This window comes from Lycium ferocissimum, unplaced genomic scaffold (assembly GCF_029784015.1).
Source record: "Lycium ferocissimum isolate CSIRO_LF1 unplaced genomic scaffold, AGI_CSIRO_Lferr_CH_V1 ctg3437, whole genome shotgun sequence".
Taxonomy (NCBI): Eukaryota; Viridiplantae; Streptophyta; class Magnoliopsida; order Solanales; family Solanaceae; genus Lycium; species Lycium ferocissimum.
The window spans coordinates 18,185-38,296 of record NW_026725402.1 but is presented as its reverse complement, the minus strand read 5'-3'; the positions used below and the strand labels follow the sequence as shown (position 1 = coordinate 38,296).

At 34.5% G+C, this 20,112-nt stretch overlaps 1 protein-coding gene across 2 annotated transcripts; it reads right to left on the bottom strand.

Annotated features, from left to right (window-relative positions):
• Window positions 1-251: 251 nt before the first annotated feature.
• LOC132044060 (methionine aminopeptidase 1B, chloroplastic) lies at window positions 252-8,076 on the bottom strand. 2 transcript variants are annotated; one of them, XM_059434547.1, is made up of 10 exons: window positions 7,896-8,076; window positions 6,503-6,584; window positions 5,251-5,488; window positions 4,280-4,441; window positions 4,162-4,203; window positions 3,558-3,629; window positions 3,383-3,462; window positions 2,842-2,939; window positions 1,623-1,670; window positions 252-581 (listed from the first exon to the last, which is right to left on the bottom strand). In XM_059434547.1, the coding sequence occupies exons 1-10, from the start codon at window positions 8,011-8,013 to the stop codon at window positions 436-438; spliced, it is 1,086 nt and encodes a 361-aa protein (XP_059290530.1). In that variant the 5' UTR covers window positions 8,014-8,076; the 3' UTR covers window positions 252-435. The 2 variants fall into 2 exon arrangements, with proteins under 2 accessions (XP_059290530.1, XP_059290531.1); XM_059434548.1 differs by having other exon boundaries at window positions 7,959-8,054.
• Between the last annotated feature and the right edge of the window lie 12,036 nt (window positions 8,077-20,112).

The window sequence follows — 20,112 nt, the reverse complement described above, 5'->3', positions numbered from 1 at the left end:
TTAACCAATTCTATAATTACCCTTACACCACACTAAAAAGTTCAAGCAAACACTTTAGAATCACAACCACCAACTGAAATGAGATTATAGTTTGGCACGGAGATTAAGATTTTTTTTTTTTTTTTTAAATGTTATCTTAAACCTACCATGACGTATTTGTTGCTATAAAAACATTCCGTGAGTGTAAAATGGGTAATCTAAATTTAAATTGTTTCTTTTTGCAGCAGAGCAATAAGCAACGAGTCTCACCAAAAATGAAACAGATGGGAGTACTACTCTTAAATCCTTGGTGTTGTGAAGGACATTATTTCCTAAGATTACATGTATATTGATCTATATACATGTCTGTATTTCCTATTATGGAGCCACAATCACAAGAATTATGGTATGAGCACCACTAACTAAAATCATAATTAACTTAAAAGTAAACTATAACTAATAAGTCGTCAAAATTTCTGCACCAGCTTTTGTAATCAAAATAGTATGTTCAAACTGAGCAGCAGGGCTACCATCGGCAGTCAGAGTTGTCCAGTTATCTTCCCATGTTACACATTCTGTGCTTCCCAATGTGAGAATTGGTTCTGCAATAAATACAAAATAGAGTGATGCAGATTATAGTACTCACTTGCTGAAAGTGAAAAAACAGATTACTGATAAAAGTATATACATGGCATAGAAAGTTAGTCTAGAAAGGAACTATTGTAACCAATCATGTTCAGCCTTCACAACTGATTTGTCCATTTTCCTGATTTAACTCATAAACAAATTGCAAAAATTGGAAAAATAGATATAAAAAATGCTAGCTGATTTCTTTCTATCTACCTAAGTCTTGGTGTGCAGAGTTATCAAGTACCTATACTAATGAGTGTTGTGAATACCTCTGACAGAATAGTCGAGCTGTGCAAAAACTGGCTCAGACACCCGTTATTCAAAGATAACTGGAAAAATAGATATAAAAAATACTAAGTGATTTCTTCCTATCAGCCTAAGCCTTGGTGGCTCGAGTTATCAGGTACCTGTACTGATAGGGGCAAACTGGTACCCGATAGAATAGTCTAGGTGTGCAGAAACTGGCCCGACACCCCGCTATCCAAAGAGAATTGGAAAAATAGACTGAATGAGAAATAGAGTGGAGCACATAAAGAAAAGTTGCACAACCTTTCTCTTGTGCGATAAATTGTGTCACTTTCAAGTTACAAGCACCACTAGTATGGTGACTTAGCACCCTCACAAAGCAAAATGTTGAAGAACTATTGCTAAATTGTAGCAAGACCAAATTATTCCATAGATTTAGCTTTGAGGAATTATAGTTCTGCGTTTAGGCCCTTGACACGTACCGAAATCATAAGGTAGACATCTGTGTCTAAACTAAACATATAGCTAATCAGCAAAAGATGCTAATCAGTTAAAGCTATGCATACATTATTGAGTTGACAAATGTCTAAATATATTAGCAGTTCGGCACTGTGTTGATTCTATATTCAATACGTCAACAAATCACATTTTCTATTTATTTGAAAAATTATAACAGTTCATTTTCCAATTTTCTCCCAGATAGAAGTGGTTTTTGATCACTCTCTGAAATCAACTCTATGATATAAGCATTATCCTAATGCACTTACCAATGGTAAATGTTTGCCCTTCAACCATGGAGCCAGATTTGTCATTACCTGCCGATAAGAATTACATTAGGAAAAGGGGTGCCAGTAATAATACAAATTGAATATCTTATTTCACATTCTGCAGTCTGTCGAATATAATTGATTAAAGCTATAGCATGAACTAGAGACCTAAAAAGTACTCCATAGTATAAAACTTAACATTATTTTTTTTTTTTTTTTTTCAATTAGCAATTTATGGAAGTACCAATATGACATGTCGAAGAACAAAAGTTGTCCGTGTTATAAACAAGATATTCAGTGTAATGGAAAAATTAAAAAATCAAGCTTGAACAAGGTCCAATGAGCATACAGCAAAAGATTAAAATTTGATTATATCCATTAAAAATTGATTTTCGGGGGATGTATTTAAATTGTGTTTTACTTCTCTGTTTCACTGTATCAAGGATCTTCGTTGACAGACAGTAATTACTAAATATAAAGATATGTGTTTATTTCAAGGGGCCTTTATATAAACCAGAAAGAAACTAAAGATGAACAAGGGGACCTGGAAGAACTTAAGAACCCAGAGATTGCAACTTCAAAAATCATGATATCCATTTTTTGAAAAAAATGGACTAAAAGGGTGATCTTAGAAGTATGATGAATCGGTCTTTTCACTATGAAGTGATATTCAATTTAAAGGGCGAATGTCTACAAGAACTGATATCTTTTCAAATGAACTATAATCCATCTTGTTATTTTCTATATTTTTAACATAAGCAGAGAGCATGCAATCATCCATCAATTTGTGCCATAAAAGTAACTGACAAATATTTCTAACATTGAATGACACGAGATTTCGTCCAACTTTCTTAATATGGTTATAGCTTGATGTTGAGAGCTAACCCAGATTTTTCTAAGATCCAGTATAGAAATTCCAATGATCCGCAGAACTTCCAACTCAATTGATATGCAATTAAAGGCGCATTTATTTATTAGCATTCTATATAAGGTATGTACGCATATATACGTAAACAACTTTTTGCTTTAGAGAAAAGTAAGGCCATACAGTGATGGTCTTCATAATTTAATTCACCTCACTACTATTAAGTCAATTACTATCAAAGTTTGTCACCCATTATCAATCTTACAAAACTCTTCCACCACTTTCAGAACTTTTACTGGATGAACAGAAGTGCCGTAGTAAATGTCAAATTCGATAAAAAAGAGAGTGACTTACGGTGATGAAATATGAGTGGTTCAGAGTGAAATACTGTCCCAATACCATGTCCAACAAAACGATCCACAACACCATAACCAAATTTTTCAGCATGTTCACTGAAACCAAAGTCCAGAAAGTTAAATGTCCATGAAAGAGTGTCAACAAAAAAAAACAAGGTACATATCACAAGAAATGGTACTAATTGTTTGACAGCAATATTTTAAGAATATCACAGTAAATTATTCAAAGTTTCAGCTGAAGAAGTGAATTTCACTTGTGTATAACAAAGGGTTTGACATTTTTCAGTGGTGACTAAAAGTTTTCGTATTTGTTTTAACAGAAACAGTTAAGCATGTAGAGGATCCTTCATGGTAGGGGTAAGGCCAGCGTACACTCTACCCTCCCCAGACCCCACTTTGTGGGCATACACTGGGTATGTTGTTGTTGGTGTTGTTGTTTAGGCATGTAGAGGAACTTCGAAATAGAGAGATCACTGAAGCTTCAAAATATCCAAATCACCAAAATAATAATCAGGATAATAGTATATTCAGAAAATTACCTGATCCTCTTTCCTATTTTCCTAAAAAGAGCGCCATCTTTGCAAACAGCAATTCCATAGTGCAAGCATTCCTCAGTCACCTGCCACAGTAGGATAATTACAGGCATAGGCAACCTCACGAGCATCGAATGTTAAACTAAATAACCAGAAAGTTTCAAATTGAAGAAATTTATACCTTAACAAGCCGCTTTATGGATTCACTCACGTCGCCACAGAAAAAGGTCTTTGACGTATCTCCATGATAACCCTGAGAAAGGAACAAAGCAATGATCTTTACAAGGTTCATTCAGAATCCAACAGCAGAACTTTCAAGAGAAGACAAATGTCCTTCTAAATAAGTACGGGGGGATAATAGCACTTTTGGTCCCTCAGTTATGAGTAATTATGATTTTGGTCCTTGTGAGATATGACTTGTCACACTTAACCTTCAATTAATTAAAATATGTGCTTTTGGTCCTTTTATGTCGGATATTAGACGACTTTTAGAAGTACTTAACCCTCAAATATAGAGTAAAATTACAAGTTTAACCTAACACACGGGTAATTAATGGTGAAATGATTAATACTTCAGGAAATTTGTGATTGAGATAAAAAATGCACATTTCAGGTAATTGAAGGTTCAATGTGCTTAATGAGATATTATAAGGACTAAAATCAGAATTTACTATAACTAAGGAACCAAAAGTGCTATTAATCCTAAGTACGGTAAAGATCGGCTAGCAGTAAAACAGATAGCATATGTAGTCAATTACAATACAGAAGACGAACCAACAACTTACATTCAGGTAAACTGTCACGTCAATGTTTATTATATCTCCATCCTGCACAGTATATTAAGGTTTGCCCTGAATAAACATACGGAAAGTTTAAGAAAGAGAACGGTAAAAATGTAACGACCTGTAGCTGGCGTGAGTCGGGTATTCCATGACACATACACTCATTGACAGATGTGCACACACTCTTTGGGAAACCCCCATAACCTAAGGGAGATGGATAAGCGCCAGCATCGATTATCATTTGGTGCACAGCTTTATCAATTTCATTTGTCGTAACTGAAGGCTGATAGATTCAGGAAAAAACAAGTAATCACATATTTGTTACAACGGTTTTAAAGAAGAATTAAGAATCTCATGGATAAATAAGATATGATCTAATATTCTTGCCACCTCTACTAATTTCATGGGGTACTTGCTACTTCCCACCAGTACAGATACCAAGAAACTAGTTTAGTTGTCTTATAACTGAGCTTTCTAAAACTAGAAATTGCATATCTCCCTGTATTTTCTCTTATGATCATTTTGAAAACAATGATATTATACGGAGCACAACATCTGAAATGTCCTTCTTCTGGCCAATAGAGTATAGGGTATAACTACTCGAATTAAGCATGATTCTCAAGGAAACTTAGGCTTCCTCTCTGTATTGGACAGGTAGATCTTTTTTTTTTTTTTTTTGGATAATTGTGGTGTCCGGGCCAGCTTGTGAGCACCTCGAATAATTCCACATGATACTTGCCACCTCCGACTTGCAACAGGTACCACGTAAATCTGTCCACCAAGGATAGGATAGATGAGAAGAAATCATCTAGTATTTTCGTCTCTGCTGGGATTTGAACCTGAGATCTCATAGTTTTCAGGCCACTTCATTGACCACTAGGCCACACCCTTGCGTGCGGTCAGCTACAGGAATATACCATAAGCGAAGTAGAACAGGCAAAAGTATGATTTGCTAACAAATACACGAGTTGAAACATGTCAAAGTTAATTTAGCGTGAATTATCCTACCAAACAGCTGGACATATGCTAGACAAGTATAATTGATAATAACCTTGATGACTATCAATTAAGATGGATATCAAACTGTCTCACCCTAACCAGAGTTCCTGCATAGTCAACCACCCGAGCAGCCAACTCACATGCAGCCCTCATGCGAGCTAGGCCTTCAGCATCGTGGATCTGATGTTCCTTTGCAATTTCTGGTAACTCTCTTGAACCTACATATGGAGGCTTTGGTATGTCATCGGGCACGGGAAGCCGCTGTGATACTCTTCCACGCCTTAAAGGTGGCCTTCTTTTTGCGGTGGTAGAACCACGAAGCTCGCGTTCCCTATATATCACTAAACCATGTCGTTATTTTCTTCTTTTTCTCCTTTATCCAAGAATCCAGAGAAAAAAGAAAAACAGGATGGGGATTTTTATCTGTGAATAAAACATGACTTTGAGACGGTATTCAATTTAATAAGCCTTATCAAAAAGAAGATTATACACTTAGTAAATTCGGAGAGATTTTCATGAATTCCAACACTAAGAGCCTGTTTGGATGGGCTTAAAAAAAGCAGCTTATAAGCTGTTTTCAGCTATAAGCTAAGCCAAACGGGCCCAATTATTTTTTTGGGCTTATTTTAAGCATAAAATGGCTTTAAGCTGACCAGCCAAACACTCAAAAAAGCTGAAAACAGCTAATAAGCTGTTTTCAGCAACTTATAAGCCAATCCAATCGGGCTCTAAAATGTGTACACAAGAAAAAGACTAGTTATATGTACCTTCTATAGCAAAATTGTTCGATATATTTGATAACAAAATCATTTTGCAGTGCTCCATCTTCTCTATTCACAAGCAATGCATTTACTTTCCCACAAGGTTCAATAGGCGGAGCCAGGTTCTTTAGTTTATGGGTTATGGACTATAATTTCTTTTCGCTTAATGAGTTCTGAATAGATTATTCGTACATCTTAAATGATTTGTTTAACATAAATATAAGATCTGAGCCAAAGGCACTTGGACTTCAATGTGGTAAGGAATGGAAATTTTATAGGTATACATACAGTCAAACCTCTCTATAACGGCGTCGTTTGTCTGAATATTTTGTGGTGACGAAACGTTGTTATAGAGAACATGTAATATAACATAAGATGAAAAATCGGTTCCAAAGGAAACTTGGTTGTTATAGGAGATGACTGTTATAAAGAGGTCTAATTGTAATAGAGCAAAATGCAACCGTCAGCAGCACACATCTAAATATCAGTAACTAATTTTAATCACTTTTTGAAGTATATGCAATCTAAATTCTTGAGAAACAGAGCTAAAACAACAAAGTGAAACCCAAATAAACACAACGTACCTTCTAATCCTCAAGGCCTCCTCCAAACCCGATAATCTTTTCGCATAAATTACAAGCTGCTTAGTAAAGTTTGCATTTTTACCTACAAATGAACCAAACTCAATAAAGAAATTCAAACCAAAATCCACCCAATACAAACAAATCAGTTTTATTAAGCATCAAAGTTCCATAATCTGAATATCCAAAGTTACCAAGCTGCTTAGCAAGCATAAATTACAAGCTGCTTAGTAAAGTTTGCTTTTTTACCTACAAATGAACCAAACTCAATACAGAAATTCAAACCATAATCCACCCAATACAAAAAATTAGTTTTTTCAGCATCAAAGTTGCATAATCTGAATACCCAAGTCACCAAGAACCAAAAAAAAAGATAAATTAATGACAGATTAAAAATCATGAAATGAATAATCAAGACTTGCATAAGGGGTTGTAGTAAATAAAGAAACAAATAATTATTTTCAGCATCAAAATTGCATAATCTTGAATACCCAAGTTACCAACAATGAAAAAAAAAGTAGATAAATTAATGAAAGATTAAAAATCTTGAAATGAAAAATCAAGACTTGCATAAGGGGTTGTAGTAAATAAAGAAACAAATAATTATTTTCAGCATCAAAATTGCATAATCTTGAATACCCAAGTTACCAACAATGAAAAAAAAGTAGATAAATTAATGAAAGATTAAAAATCTTGAAATGAAAAATCAAGACTTGCATAAGGGGTTGTAGTAAATAAAGAAACAAATAATTATTTTCAGCATCAAAATTGCATAATCTTGAATACCCAAGTTACCAACAATGAAAAAAAAGTAGATAAATTAATGAAAGATTAAAAATTTTGAAATGAAAAATCAAGACTTGCATAAGGGGTTGTAGTAAATAAAGAAACAAATAATTATTTTCAGCATCAAAATTGCATAATCTTGAATACCCAAGTTACCAACAATGAAAAAAAAGTAGATAAATTAATGAAAGATTCAAAATCTTGAAATGAAAAATCAAGACTTGCATAAGGGGTTGTAGTAAATAAAGAAACAAACAAGTATTTTCAGCATCCTAGTAAAGTTCCATAATCTGAATATCTAAGTTACCAAGCTGCTTAGTATGCATAAATTACAAGCATCCTAGTAAAGTTTGCATTTTTATCTACAAATGAACCAAACTCAATAAATAAATTCAAAATACAAACAAATAAGTTTTCTTAAGCATCAAAGTTGCTTAAGCTGAATACCCAAAGTTACCAAGAATGAAAAATAACAACATACCCAATGTAATCCCACAAGTGGGGAAGAATAAAAAATAAACAGATAAATTAATGATAGATTAAGAATCTTGAAATGTAAAATCATAAGGGGTTGTAGTAAATACTAAGTATATAATTAGAATGTACTTACTACTAGGGAGATGAAAATGGTGATTTCTTAGTAGAGAAACTGAAGATAATAATTTAGTTTCACCATTAATGAAAGAAGAAGTTGCATGTGAAAGGGATGTAGAAGTAGCAAGTGCCATTTTCTTTAAGTGTTACATACAAACATAGAGATACATACAACTGTATTTTTTTGGCTTGGAGGGGATAAGGTGGGGATATTTTTTTTTTTTTGGATTAATGGGCCAGGTACTACTTGAACTCCATTTTGGGTCATTTATCTCAATAATATTTGGGCCTCCATTATGGACAACAGACCACTATTTAGATTGGGCAATTTGCACGATTGTCTATCATACAGACTGGTCTTTAATTTTTCGCCTTTACTTAAAAAGGTGGCCCAAAATACCCCGAGGTTCTGGGTTCGAAACCCAATAGAGTCAAAAATAATAATATTTTTGCAAGGTATAGGTTTCTATGAACCTATGTCTATTCGGGCGAAGTTACATAGAACCTATACAGGAGACGGCCAGCATACTTTGCCTTGCGATTTTTTTTTGACTGAGCGGGGGTTCAAACCAAGAATCTCGCAAATTTTTGGCTACCTTTTTAATCAAAGGACAAAAATTAAAGACCACCCTAAAAGAAGGCCAATCCGCGCAAAAAAAAAAATGATTTAGATTTTGTTCATATTTTTAAAAGTTCTGCAAATATAGTTCTTGGGATAGATAAAATTATTAATCTATCGTCTATTCTAGACCGTCATCTTAGTTTTCTCATGAGATTATCAGTTTGCTCAAAATAGATCCTTAAACCCTGATTTTAAAAGTCCGTAAGTTACAAAGCAAATAAAAATATGACCATTCAATAAACAGATGTTTCAAAAAGGTACAATCGGCGAATACAGTCAATTTTCAGTCTATATAATTTGAAAAATAGCTGCTAATTTTAGACTCTACAAGTTGAACACTAAAATATTGTTATAGAGTTTCACTTGCGACAATTGAAATTATAGCGTAGTGACTATTTTCTTAAAGGAATAATCAAAAAGTGGCCCATTGAAGCAATTTCTTCTATTTATTCTCATAACGATGCAACTCTTCCTTGGCCCAACAATCACTATTCAAACCGAATTACATGAGTTACTCCCCTTTGTCTCATATGGGCCATTCGCACGAATATCCCGATGTTGGGGTGGTTTTAATGTTTTACCCCTCAAATTGTAGGTCTTTAATTTTTATCATTTGCCACTTTAAGTAATAAAAAAGTGGTCGAAAATATTCTGAAATCGAAAAAATAAAAAAATAAAAATGAATCTATGACCTAATTTCGCATGGCAAGATTTCATTGAAACTATATCTATTCAGGCAAAGTTAAAAAAAATTATGCTTTGTTCAAAGATAGTTCTGTAAAAATTAAGTTATCAAACATAACTTCATTTCTGCAAAACAATTTTTTTTATTACATTGGAATCACAAAAATGGAAAGAAAAGGAAGATAACAAAAATCAAACACACGTTAAAACTTTCACCGAAAATAAAAATCAAACACGCATTAAAACTTTCACAAATATTACTAGATTATAAGACATGGTGTTGGTGTTTCCTCCTTGAGGTTAAGTTAAATAGTTTTGGACTTAGTTTAGTTCCTTCTTTAGGTCTTAATTTACAATAATAAAAGGGAAAATTTCATAAATGACTACATTTTAAGGGTTAAAAATCTGACATAGCAACATTTTGCTTATTTACAGCTCGTAGCTACTTTTTTGTTTGCTGTATTCATTTTTTTCGTTGTATTCAATTTTTGTTTTCGCTGTATTCACGACTAAAATAAATTTTTTTCCACTGTATTCATGAAATAATTATCTGTATTCATAAATTGGCTTATTTTATTCATGAATACAACAAGTAAAAAACTGAATACATATACACCAATAATTACACAAATACATCATATTTTCCGATATGTATACAACGATCTGGTAAAAATATTGTATACAACATAGATACACCAAAAAATTAACAAATACAAGCGAAAAACATTGTATACACGGTAAATATACAACAAATATAATGAAAAAATTAATGAATACAATGAATTGTATGCTAAAAAATTAATGAATACACTGAAAAAGAAACGTGATTTTTCAGCTATGGTACCGGAATTTGACCGGAAAATCCACCTCGGCCAGACTCCGACAAAGCACCACTTGTCGACGGTGAAGATCTGATGTATATCCGGTCAGATCTGGCAAAGATTTGACCAGATCTGACCGTCAAAGTTCGCCGGAGAAGGATGGAACACCAATCGGTGAAGATCTAATTTATTTTTGGTCAGATCCGGCCAAGAAAGAATGCTTATTTCCACAAGATGACATAACAACCAAGCGAGACTTTTTACTGAACTTCAAGTAAAACTAAAACCCAAAAGTTGACATAACAACCAAATTCCTACTCCATAAAAGAAACAGAGCAAAACTTTAATAAGATTCATTGTGGAATAACATCGAGCAGGGAACAGGCATAAAACGGGATCGGAGAAAACCTTGTTCTTGAGCTTTTCTTCTGCAAAATTGGGATATCTAAAGGAGAATGAAATGAATGAAATGTGAGCTTTTTTTTTTTATTTTCGGTCCGGCGAAGATCTGACCGGATCTGACCGTTAAAGTTCGCCGGAGAAAGGTCGTGGTGGCCGGCGGCAAAGCAGGGGTGGGGGATGGGGGAGAGGGGAGAGAGAGAGATGGGAGGATTGGGTTGGAAGTGAATAATGTGATAATGGGGTATTTTACTTTATATATATATATAGCTATAAGTTGTATTTAACATATAATTACTAGCTATGGGATGTAATTATTTTAAACTATAGCTACTAAATATAAATATGTAGTAATGTTAGTTATGCTATGTAGTTATCCCATAATAAAAACCGTTCAAAAGCCTTTTACCTGCTAAGAGATAGAATAAGAACAAAAAGAGAAAAATCAAATAACTACAAACAAATAAAAACTTCATTCTTGAAGATGCTAGAGTATATGCTACTGACACATTATCCATCTTCCCTTATCTTCCTAAGGTTAATGCACCAACAAAAAAGAAAATAATTTAAGGAAAATATAAAACATGGAGTGGACAGACATGCCGTACAGCATCCATTTGCCCGTTTAGCATGGTGCACTCCTTGTCTCAGATAAGGTTGTCTCCTGCACTTTCATGTACATACATTCGGATGCGGAGTTAAGAGGGATCTATAGTAGGAGGTTCGGATGAACTTTCTTGATCGGAAAATTACATTGTATATATATCAAAGCAGAGCCACATGGTGGTTATAAGTTCGGCAAACGCAGTAACTTTAGCTCAAACCTTGTCTTTATGTTAAAGTTCGTTGATACAAATAATCAACTCAGAATCTAATAAACAAAAGGAATTGTGATCCAGATCATAAGCTAAAACTTTTGGTTTTGTCTCTGTTGTATATATAAGGTTAATTTTTTTGTACATACATATATACTAGATGCTCAACAACAACAACATGTTACACCCCATTTAAACGGGCTAAATTAGAGTACAACATATTGGAGATTCCTATTTTTTGCTTTATTTTAGGAGTCGCCACCTAATTGATTTTAAGGTGAATTAGGGCACCTAATTATTAACTAAGGTAAAGCTAACTAAACCTCCGTTACTGGTCTGCTTAATTTTAATTCTAGGTAAGGGTTCTAATTATCCTAAAGGGACGGAGTTAGGCATCCTCTAGGATCCGCTAACTACGGTTTACCGGCCAAACTTAGGTTAGTTAATTAAGATTAAATATAGTGCTTAAATTTTAAGAAAATAGTTTGTACATATTACTAAGGTTTTAAAGAAAATATAATAATGCCGTTTAACATAAAACTTAGAAATATGCTTTAGGCGTTAAATGAAATGTTATTTAAAATAAGACAGTAAAAGAGACTTTAAATGCTATTTTAAAATAAGACTAATAACTTGCATAAAAAATGTTATTTAAAATAAGGCTTATAAGCATCGCTAACGTCTTACATGAAAGTATAATAGTAAAATTGACAAAATGTGATAATCTACATATAAGTAAAAGAAAATACGGATTTGTACAATGTTTAATAAATATTTGAAACAAACCAGATGATGAGGTATTAATTGATTTGCGATTTAGGAGTATGAACATAATACGAAAATAACTAATGCGAATTTCTTTATCCTTTCTATTATTATTAACTATGCTTAATTAAAATATATGCGATTTGGGGTAAATCTTTAAAAATGGTTTACAAACATATATTTGGGTTCGTATTGGCCTATCCATTATGTTTGAATTCTTTAAGATTATAAGCATAAATCATGATTACTTTAGCTCAAACATATAGTCATGCTATTTTTTTGAAAATCAATTATTCTAATGAAAATAAATATTACAAATGCTATAAATAGTCTTAACATAAATAGAAGAGAACGAAACTTGTGGCATTATCTATTAGTTTCCTTTGATTAACTACCCCATCATTCTAAGACCAGTCATACTAACTCCATATAATTCAACTAAACTAGAAAACAAACAAAAGTAAAAGGGTTAGTCAAATAATGTAAGCTAACTACACAAGAAATAAAATAGGGGCATAAAATAAATTAAACGGCTGTTGCGGATCTGCCCGCTGTTGGGCTTCGACCCAGCAGATTTTATATATCTTTATTTGCATTCGTCCATTGGGCCTTGGCCCGGAAATCTTTTATTTGTTGCGAACATAGATTGACTCGAGAGAGAATATCACGTTGGGCTTTAGCCCAACACCGAATGCGAAGGGTGACGAGTCCCTTGAACTCGTATGCGAGGTTCATGCAAAAAATGAAAGAAAAAGGATTAGTAGATGGGAATTTATAAAAAAAGATAATTTGGATTGTATATAAGGAAAGCGGTAGCTAAAGAAGGATATCACATAGTCAATAGTCGAAAACATCTTAAAGCATATGTTTAAGGATTTAGCGAAATGCCACAGAAATGCCAACTAATCAGAACTATAGGAAAGCACAACCAAAAGAAAGAAACCGGTGCCGTCGAGCAATAAACAACGATGGCGATAAAACAACCGGCTATTCTAAGACGCAGACGGAGACCACAATAACTATTCTCTGTCCAAGTGTATGCTCTATCCTTTACAGTTCAAAGAACCAAAACAAATAGCCATGACAATGAGCTCGTCAAAGCAAAGAACAATTAAGACGAAATTTAAAGAGATTTAGGATTTAGAGCTATATTTTTTAATTCTATATATATACGACTGGTTATTAAGGAAGGAATTTCAACATGACATTCATGGAATTCTTTATCAGCCTATTTGGGGTTGTAAATGCAAAGATTTCAGCATTCTAATTCTGAGACCATGTATTTCAACCGGTAAGATAGCAATCAAAGGCAATGAAGATGCAAGTAAGGAAATCACTCAAAGGGATAGTTTTGTTATGCACACTTATCATACATGCTCGAAATGGGAACTTCACACAACTCAAATAATGGTAAACATAGAGATCTTATTTCATTATCAACAGTACATCGTGAAGCACAGTATCTGATTTAGACCAATTGATCACAGGGACGCAGTTTGACCGTACGAATAACATGGACTACAGCTGATTCTGATTACGACCAAACAAGTATAGGTATATCTCAAGTAATCAAAACTAGTTCCATCTTAAACATATATTGGTTCAAACAGATAGGGGGTTAAGCCTACTGATCATGGTGTCAAGCCGATTACAAGACATTGTTAACCTAAGGGAAATTTAGGCAAAGCAGCAGCCATTTGAAACTGAAAACCAACTACGCTTGTTTCAGGGGAATTCTTTTCAGCAAAAACTAAGATTTGGACGAACTGAGTCCTACATTTAAAGTGCAGCAACACAGGATTCAAATGACTTAAGACGGGATTTTCGACTTCTCAAAGAGCATAGGAGCAAACCTCTACCGACACAAACACACGGTTAGCCAACTTGGTCAGTTTTTTTTTTTTTTCGAGTTTTAACAGTCAGTTTAAATAAACATAAAGACCAAACATCTTATTATTGAAGAGACTATTCAGCCAAGGTACACACAGTCATGCAAGTTTGAAAGTTCTCTTGGACACAAGCTTTTAAAAAAAAAACAAGGAAAACAGCAGGAAAGAAAAAACTTCCAGGAGGACAACAACTAAACTGGGCGTTTAACATTTGGGCAGCACATGATTTTTCAGATTGTTCGAATTACTCAATTTTTTCAGATTCCCAAATTCCAATTCTTAATTTGAAATAGACATGATTTAAACTTGTATCCTAGAAAATATCGTTCGGAAACCAAAGGCAATGATTAGTATTTCAGTATTAAGATAATGGTTGAAACTATATAATCTTCCATGCTTCCTATAGAAATTTCAATATCTCAGCCAAACTTAGAATCACTTCCACGTTTTCACTAAATTTCAATATCTCCGCTAAAATGATCATATCCACATAGAGAAGACAGAGAAGTATGTAGATACAAAAGATTCATAAACCCCTTCGAATTTGAGCTTAATGACAAAAACTAAGACTGAGATAAGGAAGAGGACTTTATTACCAACTATGACTAAGGAAAAAGGTTATCACTTAATCAGACAAACACATATAAAAACTAGGCATGCTGAAATGTACATAAGAAAGGGAAACAAACATCCAGACTCGCAGAAGTCAAGCAAAACCATTCATGCTTAGATTCCGACAGAACTATAACTAAAATAAAACATCAAAGCGAAAGAAACAACACTCATACAAATCCCACAGGGAAAACATGAGAAAACATTGAAATGCCAATAAACCAGTTAGTCTACTTAAGATGAAATACAAGCATAAAGGGAAATGCAAACAAACCACTGAGACTGAATTCTTATTTTTCTATACCTCTATTGCGACTCAACATGTCACACCCTAATTTCCGATAGGGCATGATGGGAACCCAACCCTTACTTAGGGCCGAGCGAACCCGCTGACTCTCGTCATACTCATAATCATACTGGGCCCGCAAAACATGACATAAGCACATAATGAAAATTTTTCAGAAAACAAACATGCTTTTCATCTTTTTCAAATCAAATAAAACTAGCATCGTATAAAATCTGTAAACATATGTAGTTCGTAACATAATGCATGATAATACATCGGCTTACATAGCCGCTTACAAAACTGACATATCACACACACGACACTGTCTGCAAAGTCTCTACCAACATCTCAGATACCATACAAAAGCACTCGTACTCGGCAGACCCGGAGGAAATGGAGCTCGCCAATCCAAACCGGAACGTCTTCCGCTAACATCATCTACTCATCCGGGTACCGCGCGGCATGAAACGCACCCCGAAGAAAGCGGGGTCGCACGAATATGTACTGAGCATGTAAAGCATGGCATACAGAAAATGAGGTCATAACCGAAGTACGGTGCGAAAAATGAGCATAAAAATCCGAATACCAAAGGGCTTCAGCACCAAGTACAAATCATACATAGGCGGAATACAAATGTGATAATCAATGCCAAAATGCTTAGCTTTTGTAAAACGTTTCGTCTCATACTTATAGAAAATAGAACAAATCATATGAGTGTTAACCGACCGATCATAACCCATCGTCAAAATCACATATACACATACCGCGGCCAAATACCCAATATCACATATACATACCGCGACCAAATACCCACGCAATATCACATATACACATACCGCGGCCAAATACCCATATAATATCACATATACACATACCGCGCGCCAAGTACCCAATGTGACAATGTCACATATACACATACCGCGGCGAAGAACCCTGCAATATCACACATACACATACCGCGCCAAATACCCACGCCAATATCACATATACACATACCGCGCTAGTACCTAGCGGCCAATGTCACATATACACACATACACGCCAAGAACCCGCAATACACACATACACATACCGTGCCAAGAATCCACGGCAATATTACATACACATACCGCGCGAATCCAAATGCACAATATTACATACACATACCGCGGCAAGAATCCAAGAATCGGCAATATTATATACACACATACCGCGGCCAAGAATCCAAATAAGAATATCACACATACCGCGGTCAAAAATCCAAATGGCAACATCACACATACCACCCAAGACTCGGCGAAAAATGTAACAACAGAACGCACGAAAATGAATCATAAGTAACCAAATACAGTTTAAAACGTTTTCAAAGACTTAATAGGTTAATCGAAATGAACCATCATTTATAGGCCGAAGCAGTAGTCAAATCAGATTCTCTTCCGAACGTCACTCGGGAACATATCAAACTGAACTTCAGAAACCGTAGTTACGTATCAAAATCACTTACAAAAAATCCTTATTTCAGACCCAACAGACAAATATATAGTCATACTCGGGGGTCGAAAAGGTAGTCATATTGAATTCTTTCAAAAGCCATCAGAATTATACAGAAGAAGATCGCGGGACCCACGGACGAGCGTCAACCCAATCCGGGCCCGCCTACAAAAATCATAGTCATCATATGTTATCGAATCATTATTACAAACTCAAAAGATAAGTAAACTGATCGTACTTGAAATCGGAATAATAGTCATATCACATCCTTTCAAAAATCGTCAGAAGTACATAAGGAAAGTCGCGGGGCCCACGGAGGTGTGTCGACTCAAGTCGGGCCCGCCCATAAAAATTTAAGTCATCATACGTTAGGGAATCATTTACGAGCATATCAAAGCCATCCGGTTCTGTCTGTGAAAGTTACGGACGTTCGTAGTTACAAAACTCTTTTGAAAACAAACTTTTTATACACATTTGAAAACCAATCATACAAAGACATATAAACCCTATAAGGATGTCATCATCAAAAAGCAAATAAGCATCGTAAACATGCTCGGACTTTAAGAACGGAATTACCCCCGAAGCTCATAACATATCATAACTTAGCCATATCTAAGACATGCCAAAAGAGGGAAAGGTAAGCTTTACATACCTCGTCCGCTTCCTAAGCTAATCCAAATTTAAGTCTCGGACCTTCCAAGATCTACAATAATGACATTGGGCACCAAACATTAGCCATAGGTCCAATTCTAAGCCAACACTTTATTTACGTAAATTTGGGCAAAGATTTCCCTATAAAGTCAACAACCCCGAGAATTCAACTTGGCCAAATCTTCAACAACAATACCAACAACCATTCCAACAACATCAATAATGAATTCAAAACGCATTCTAACATTAGTAACTCTTTTCTATACAATTCGACGATATTCCATTTTCACTCAAATCAACTCATACCATTAAGCCAACTTCAATGCTCATACATCCAAATACCAATCCGAAACTATTCAAACAAAACTCAAGAATATTTCAAACAATCCACACAACATTCACACGGCCCAACCAATGGGCAACACCACCCGAAACTCTCCAAATTCAACAAGACCAACAATAACACATTTCTTCCTTCCAAATTCACCAACTATACCCATAATCCATACGTTAACGACATCATTTTCATAAATTCAAGAAACTACATTAAAATCACATTATCTTCTCTAACAACTTACAAACGACTCCAACTTCCATTTAAATCATTAAACCATCATTTTCATTATGGAATCCATATCAACAACAACCAAAATATTAAATAAAAATTAGTTCATCACTCCAACATAACCAACACCTACACGGCTTCACTTCAACATACCATATTTCATGAATTTCATGAATTTCCACACACCACAACACATATAAACCATCCGTAACATATGAAAAGAGGATTAAAACTTACCTTCTTCACTTAGTTCTTCAACTTTTTCTCGTTCCCATGCTCCTCTAATTCCAAATGAAATTATATTCGTGACTATGCGTTGCCCGGGCTTCGATTAGTACTTCGTAGCTTGAAATTTCACTCAAAATCCTCAATTTTAAGTGGCATGAGAGGCCCTTTTGATGGCTGAATTTTCTGAAAATATTGGGAACTTTTATGCTGAAAAAATGAGATTTTTGTCCCTTAAAACGGAATGCTGAAGTCGGGTTTATCGTAGCTACGATCGTAGCAAGATCCGTAGCGGTACCGCGGGAATGTCTGTTTCTTTGTCGACGCTTCAGTTTGTAACGTCTATAATTCTCTACTCCGATGTCCTATCAATGAACGATTTATTGCATTACAAACTAGACTCGACGAACTTCATTTTAGGATTTTGAAACACCTTAAAACTCCACATATACTATGAGATATGCGCCTCCAAAGTTGACTAAAATCCGTCCCGCGTTTCTCAAATTTTCGTTGAACTTATTTTATTCAATTTGCTCAATCCCGAAATTTTTCAAAATTCTCCATACATGATATTTATCACTTATTACACTAATAATGGCCATGTTCCCGTGTTTCAAAATATTCTTTTCCGATTACGACTTACGAGATCGTAATTCACCCTTTTTCTTCGTTGTTACGTACTCTCCATGGCTTGTGCCTTTCAAAACATCCCATTACTACGATGAGGTACATGTCAAACTCATGCTCTGAAAACGCGGGGTATAACACAACAGATAATAAGAAATCCCCATACTAGGGTCTGCTTTTATTATGAGTTTAAAGACAATAAATATACTTATTCACGACATCTACTCATGCCTAGTTCATATCGAGTTTTAGCCCGCAATGAACAAAATTGCGATTTAAGCTAAATACCAAAATCGAGAGGAAATAACGAAAGAACTGAAAAGAGAAAATTATATTACATAACCAGTAGCTTAATAGACAGATTTAAACTAAACTAATCTAACTACTGGATTTAAAATACACGGAACTGAAAAAAAAAAAAAAACTAAGATGAGGAAGGAAATATTACGAACCTTTTTCAGGTGCAGCGAACTGGAGCTATAGGTCCCGAATCTACACTCGAACACGACGAACCCGAATCGCTTAAATTAACCAAGCCTCAAACTAGAAAAATGAGACGAGAGTAATCTTTTGACTATTTTTTTTCTTCTCTTTTTTTTTGTGTAAGGCTACAGCTAATATATATATATATATATTTTTTCTAGGAATTAGATCGCCGTTCCAGTTCCTCCTTTCATGAACGCTTAAGCTCCTCTTTTATAGCTATGAACTAGGGTTTTCGGATTTTGAAAATTTCATTTTGGCTCCAAACGAAATCAGAGGCCGTTTGAAATCAGATCCCAGGTCTGAAAAGCCGATTTCCTCTGTGAAATTTCAGAATCGTTTGGCCTTTTGTGTTGACTATAGCTGTTGAAGGTAGGAGAGAAAGGGACGTTACAGTCACGAGATGGGGAATAGGAAAAGAGTACAAGCTTTGCCCGAAATGGTGAGGCAAACCTGCGGATTTGATGAAAGGGGTAAGGTTTTTCGCGCAACTGGAGATGGTGAAGAAGACGACAAGGATCGTGGCTGCTCAAAGATGAAAATGAAAACCTAATGACTAAAGAGGAAGGAAATGAGCCGGGTCGGATGATATTGGGCCCTATATTGGACTGATCTGTTAGCTAAAGGATGTTCAAATGGGCTGATCATTCAAGTTGGGCCAGCCGAATTTGATGGAGGCAAATGGGCCTTTTAAGGATTGAAATTGAATAGGCATTGCTTATTGGCCTTTGCTCCATTCTTCCTTTATGAAAAGACTCTCTTTAATTAACTATATATTAACGCGTGCCAAAATATTACTTAATATAAATATATTTATTTGCATTCAAATGGAAAAATCATATGATATCATAATAGTTGCGCGATAAAGTTTAAAAGTAAGCAAATGCTATTGTTTAATTGTATAAAATAAATGCGATGCGTTTCTGCATAAGACTGTAAATGGAAATGTTAAAAGCGACCCTCGTGATTATAATATTAAATGCTCGCGGCATGATGAAATAATAGCAATAATAATAATAATAATAATAATAATAATAATAATAATAATAATAATAATAATAATAATATACTAATAATAATATTAAGACGCCGATCATAAGATTAAGTGCTCGCAGTGTAATAAAATAATAATAATAACAATAATAAATATAGTATTAATAATAATAAAGATAATAATAATACTAATAATGATGATAAAATAATAATAACGATAATGAGTGATGGCTAAAGTTGGACAGTGAAACACGACTATATTAATAGAAACAAATAATTGTGGTAAAATATACATGGCTATTCGCAAATAAAAGTTTCGGAAAAAG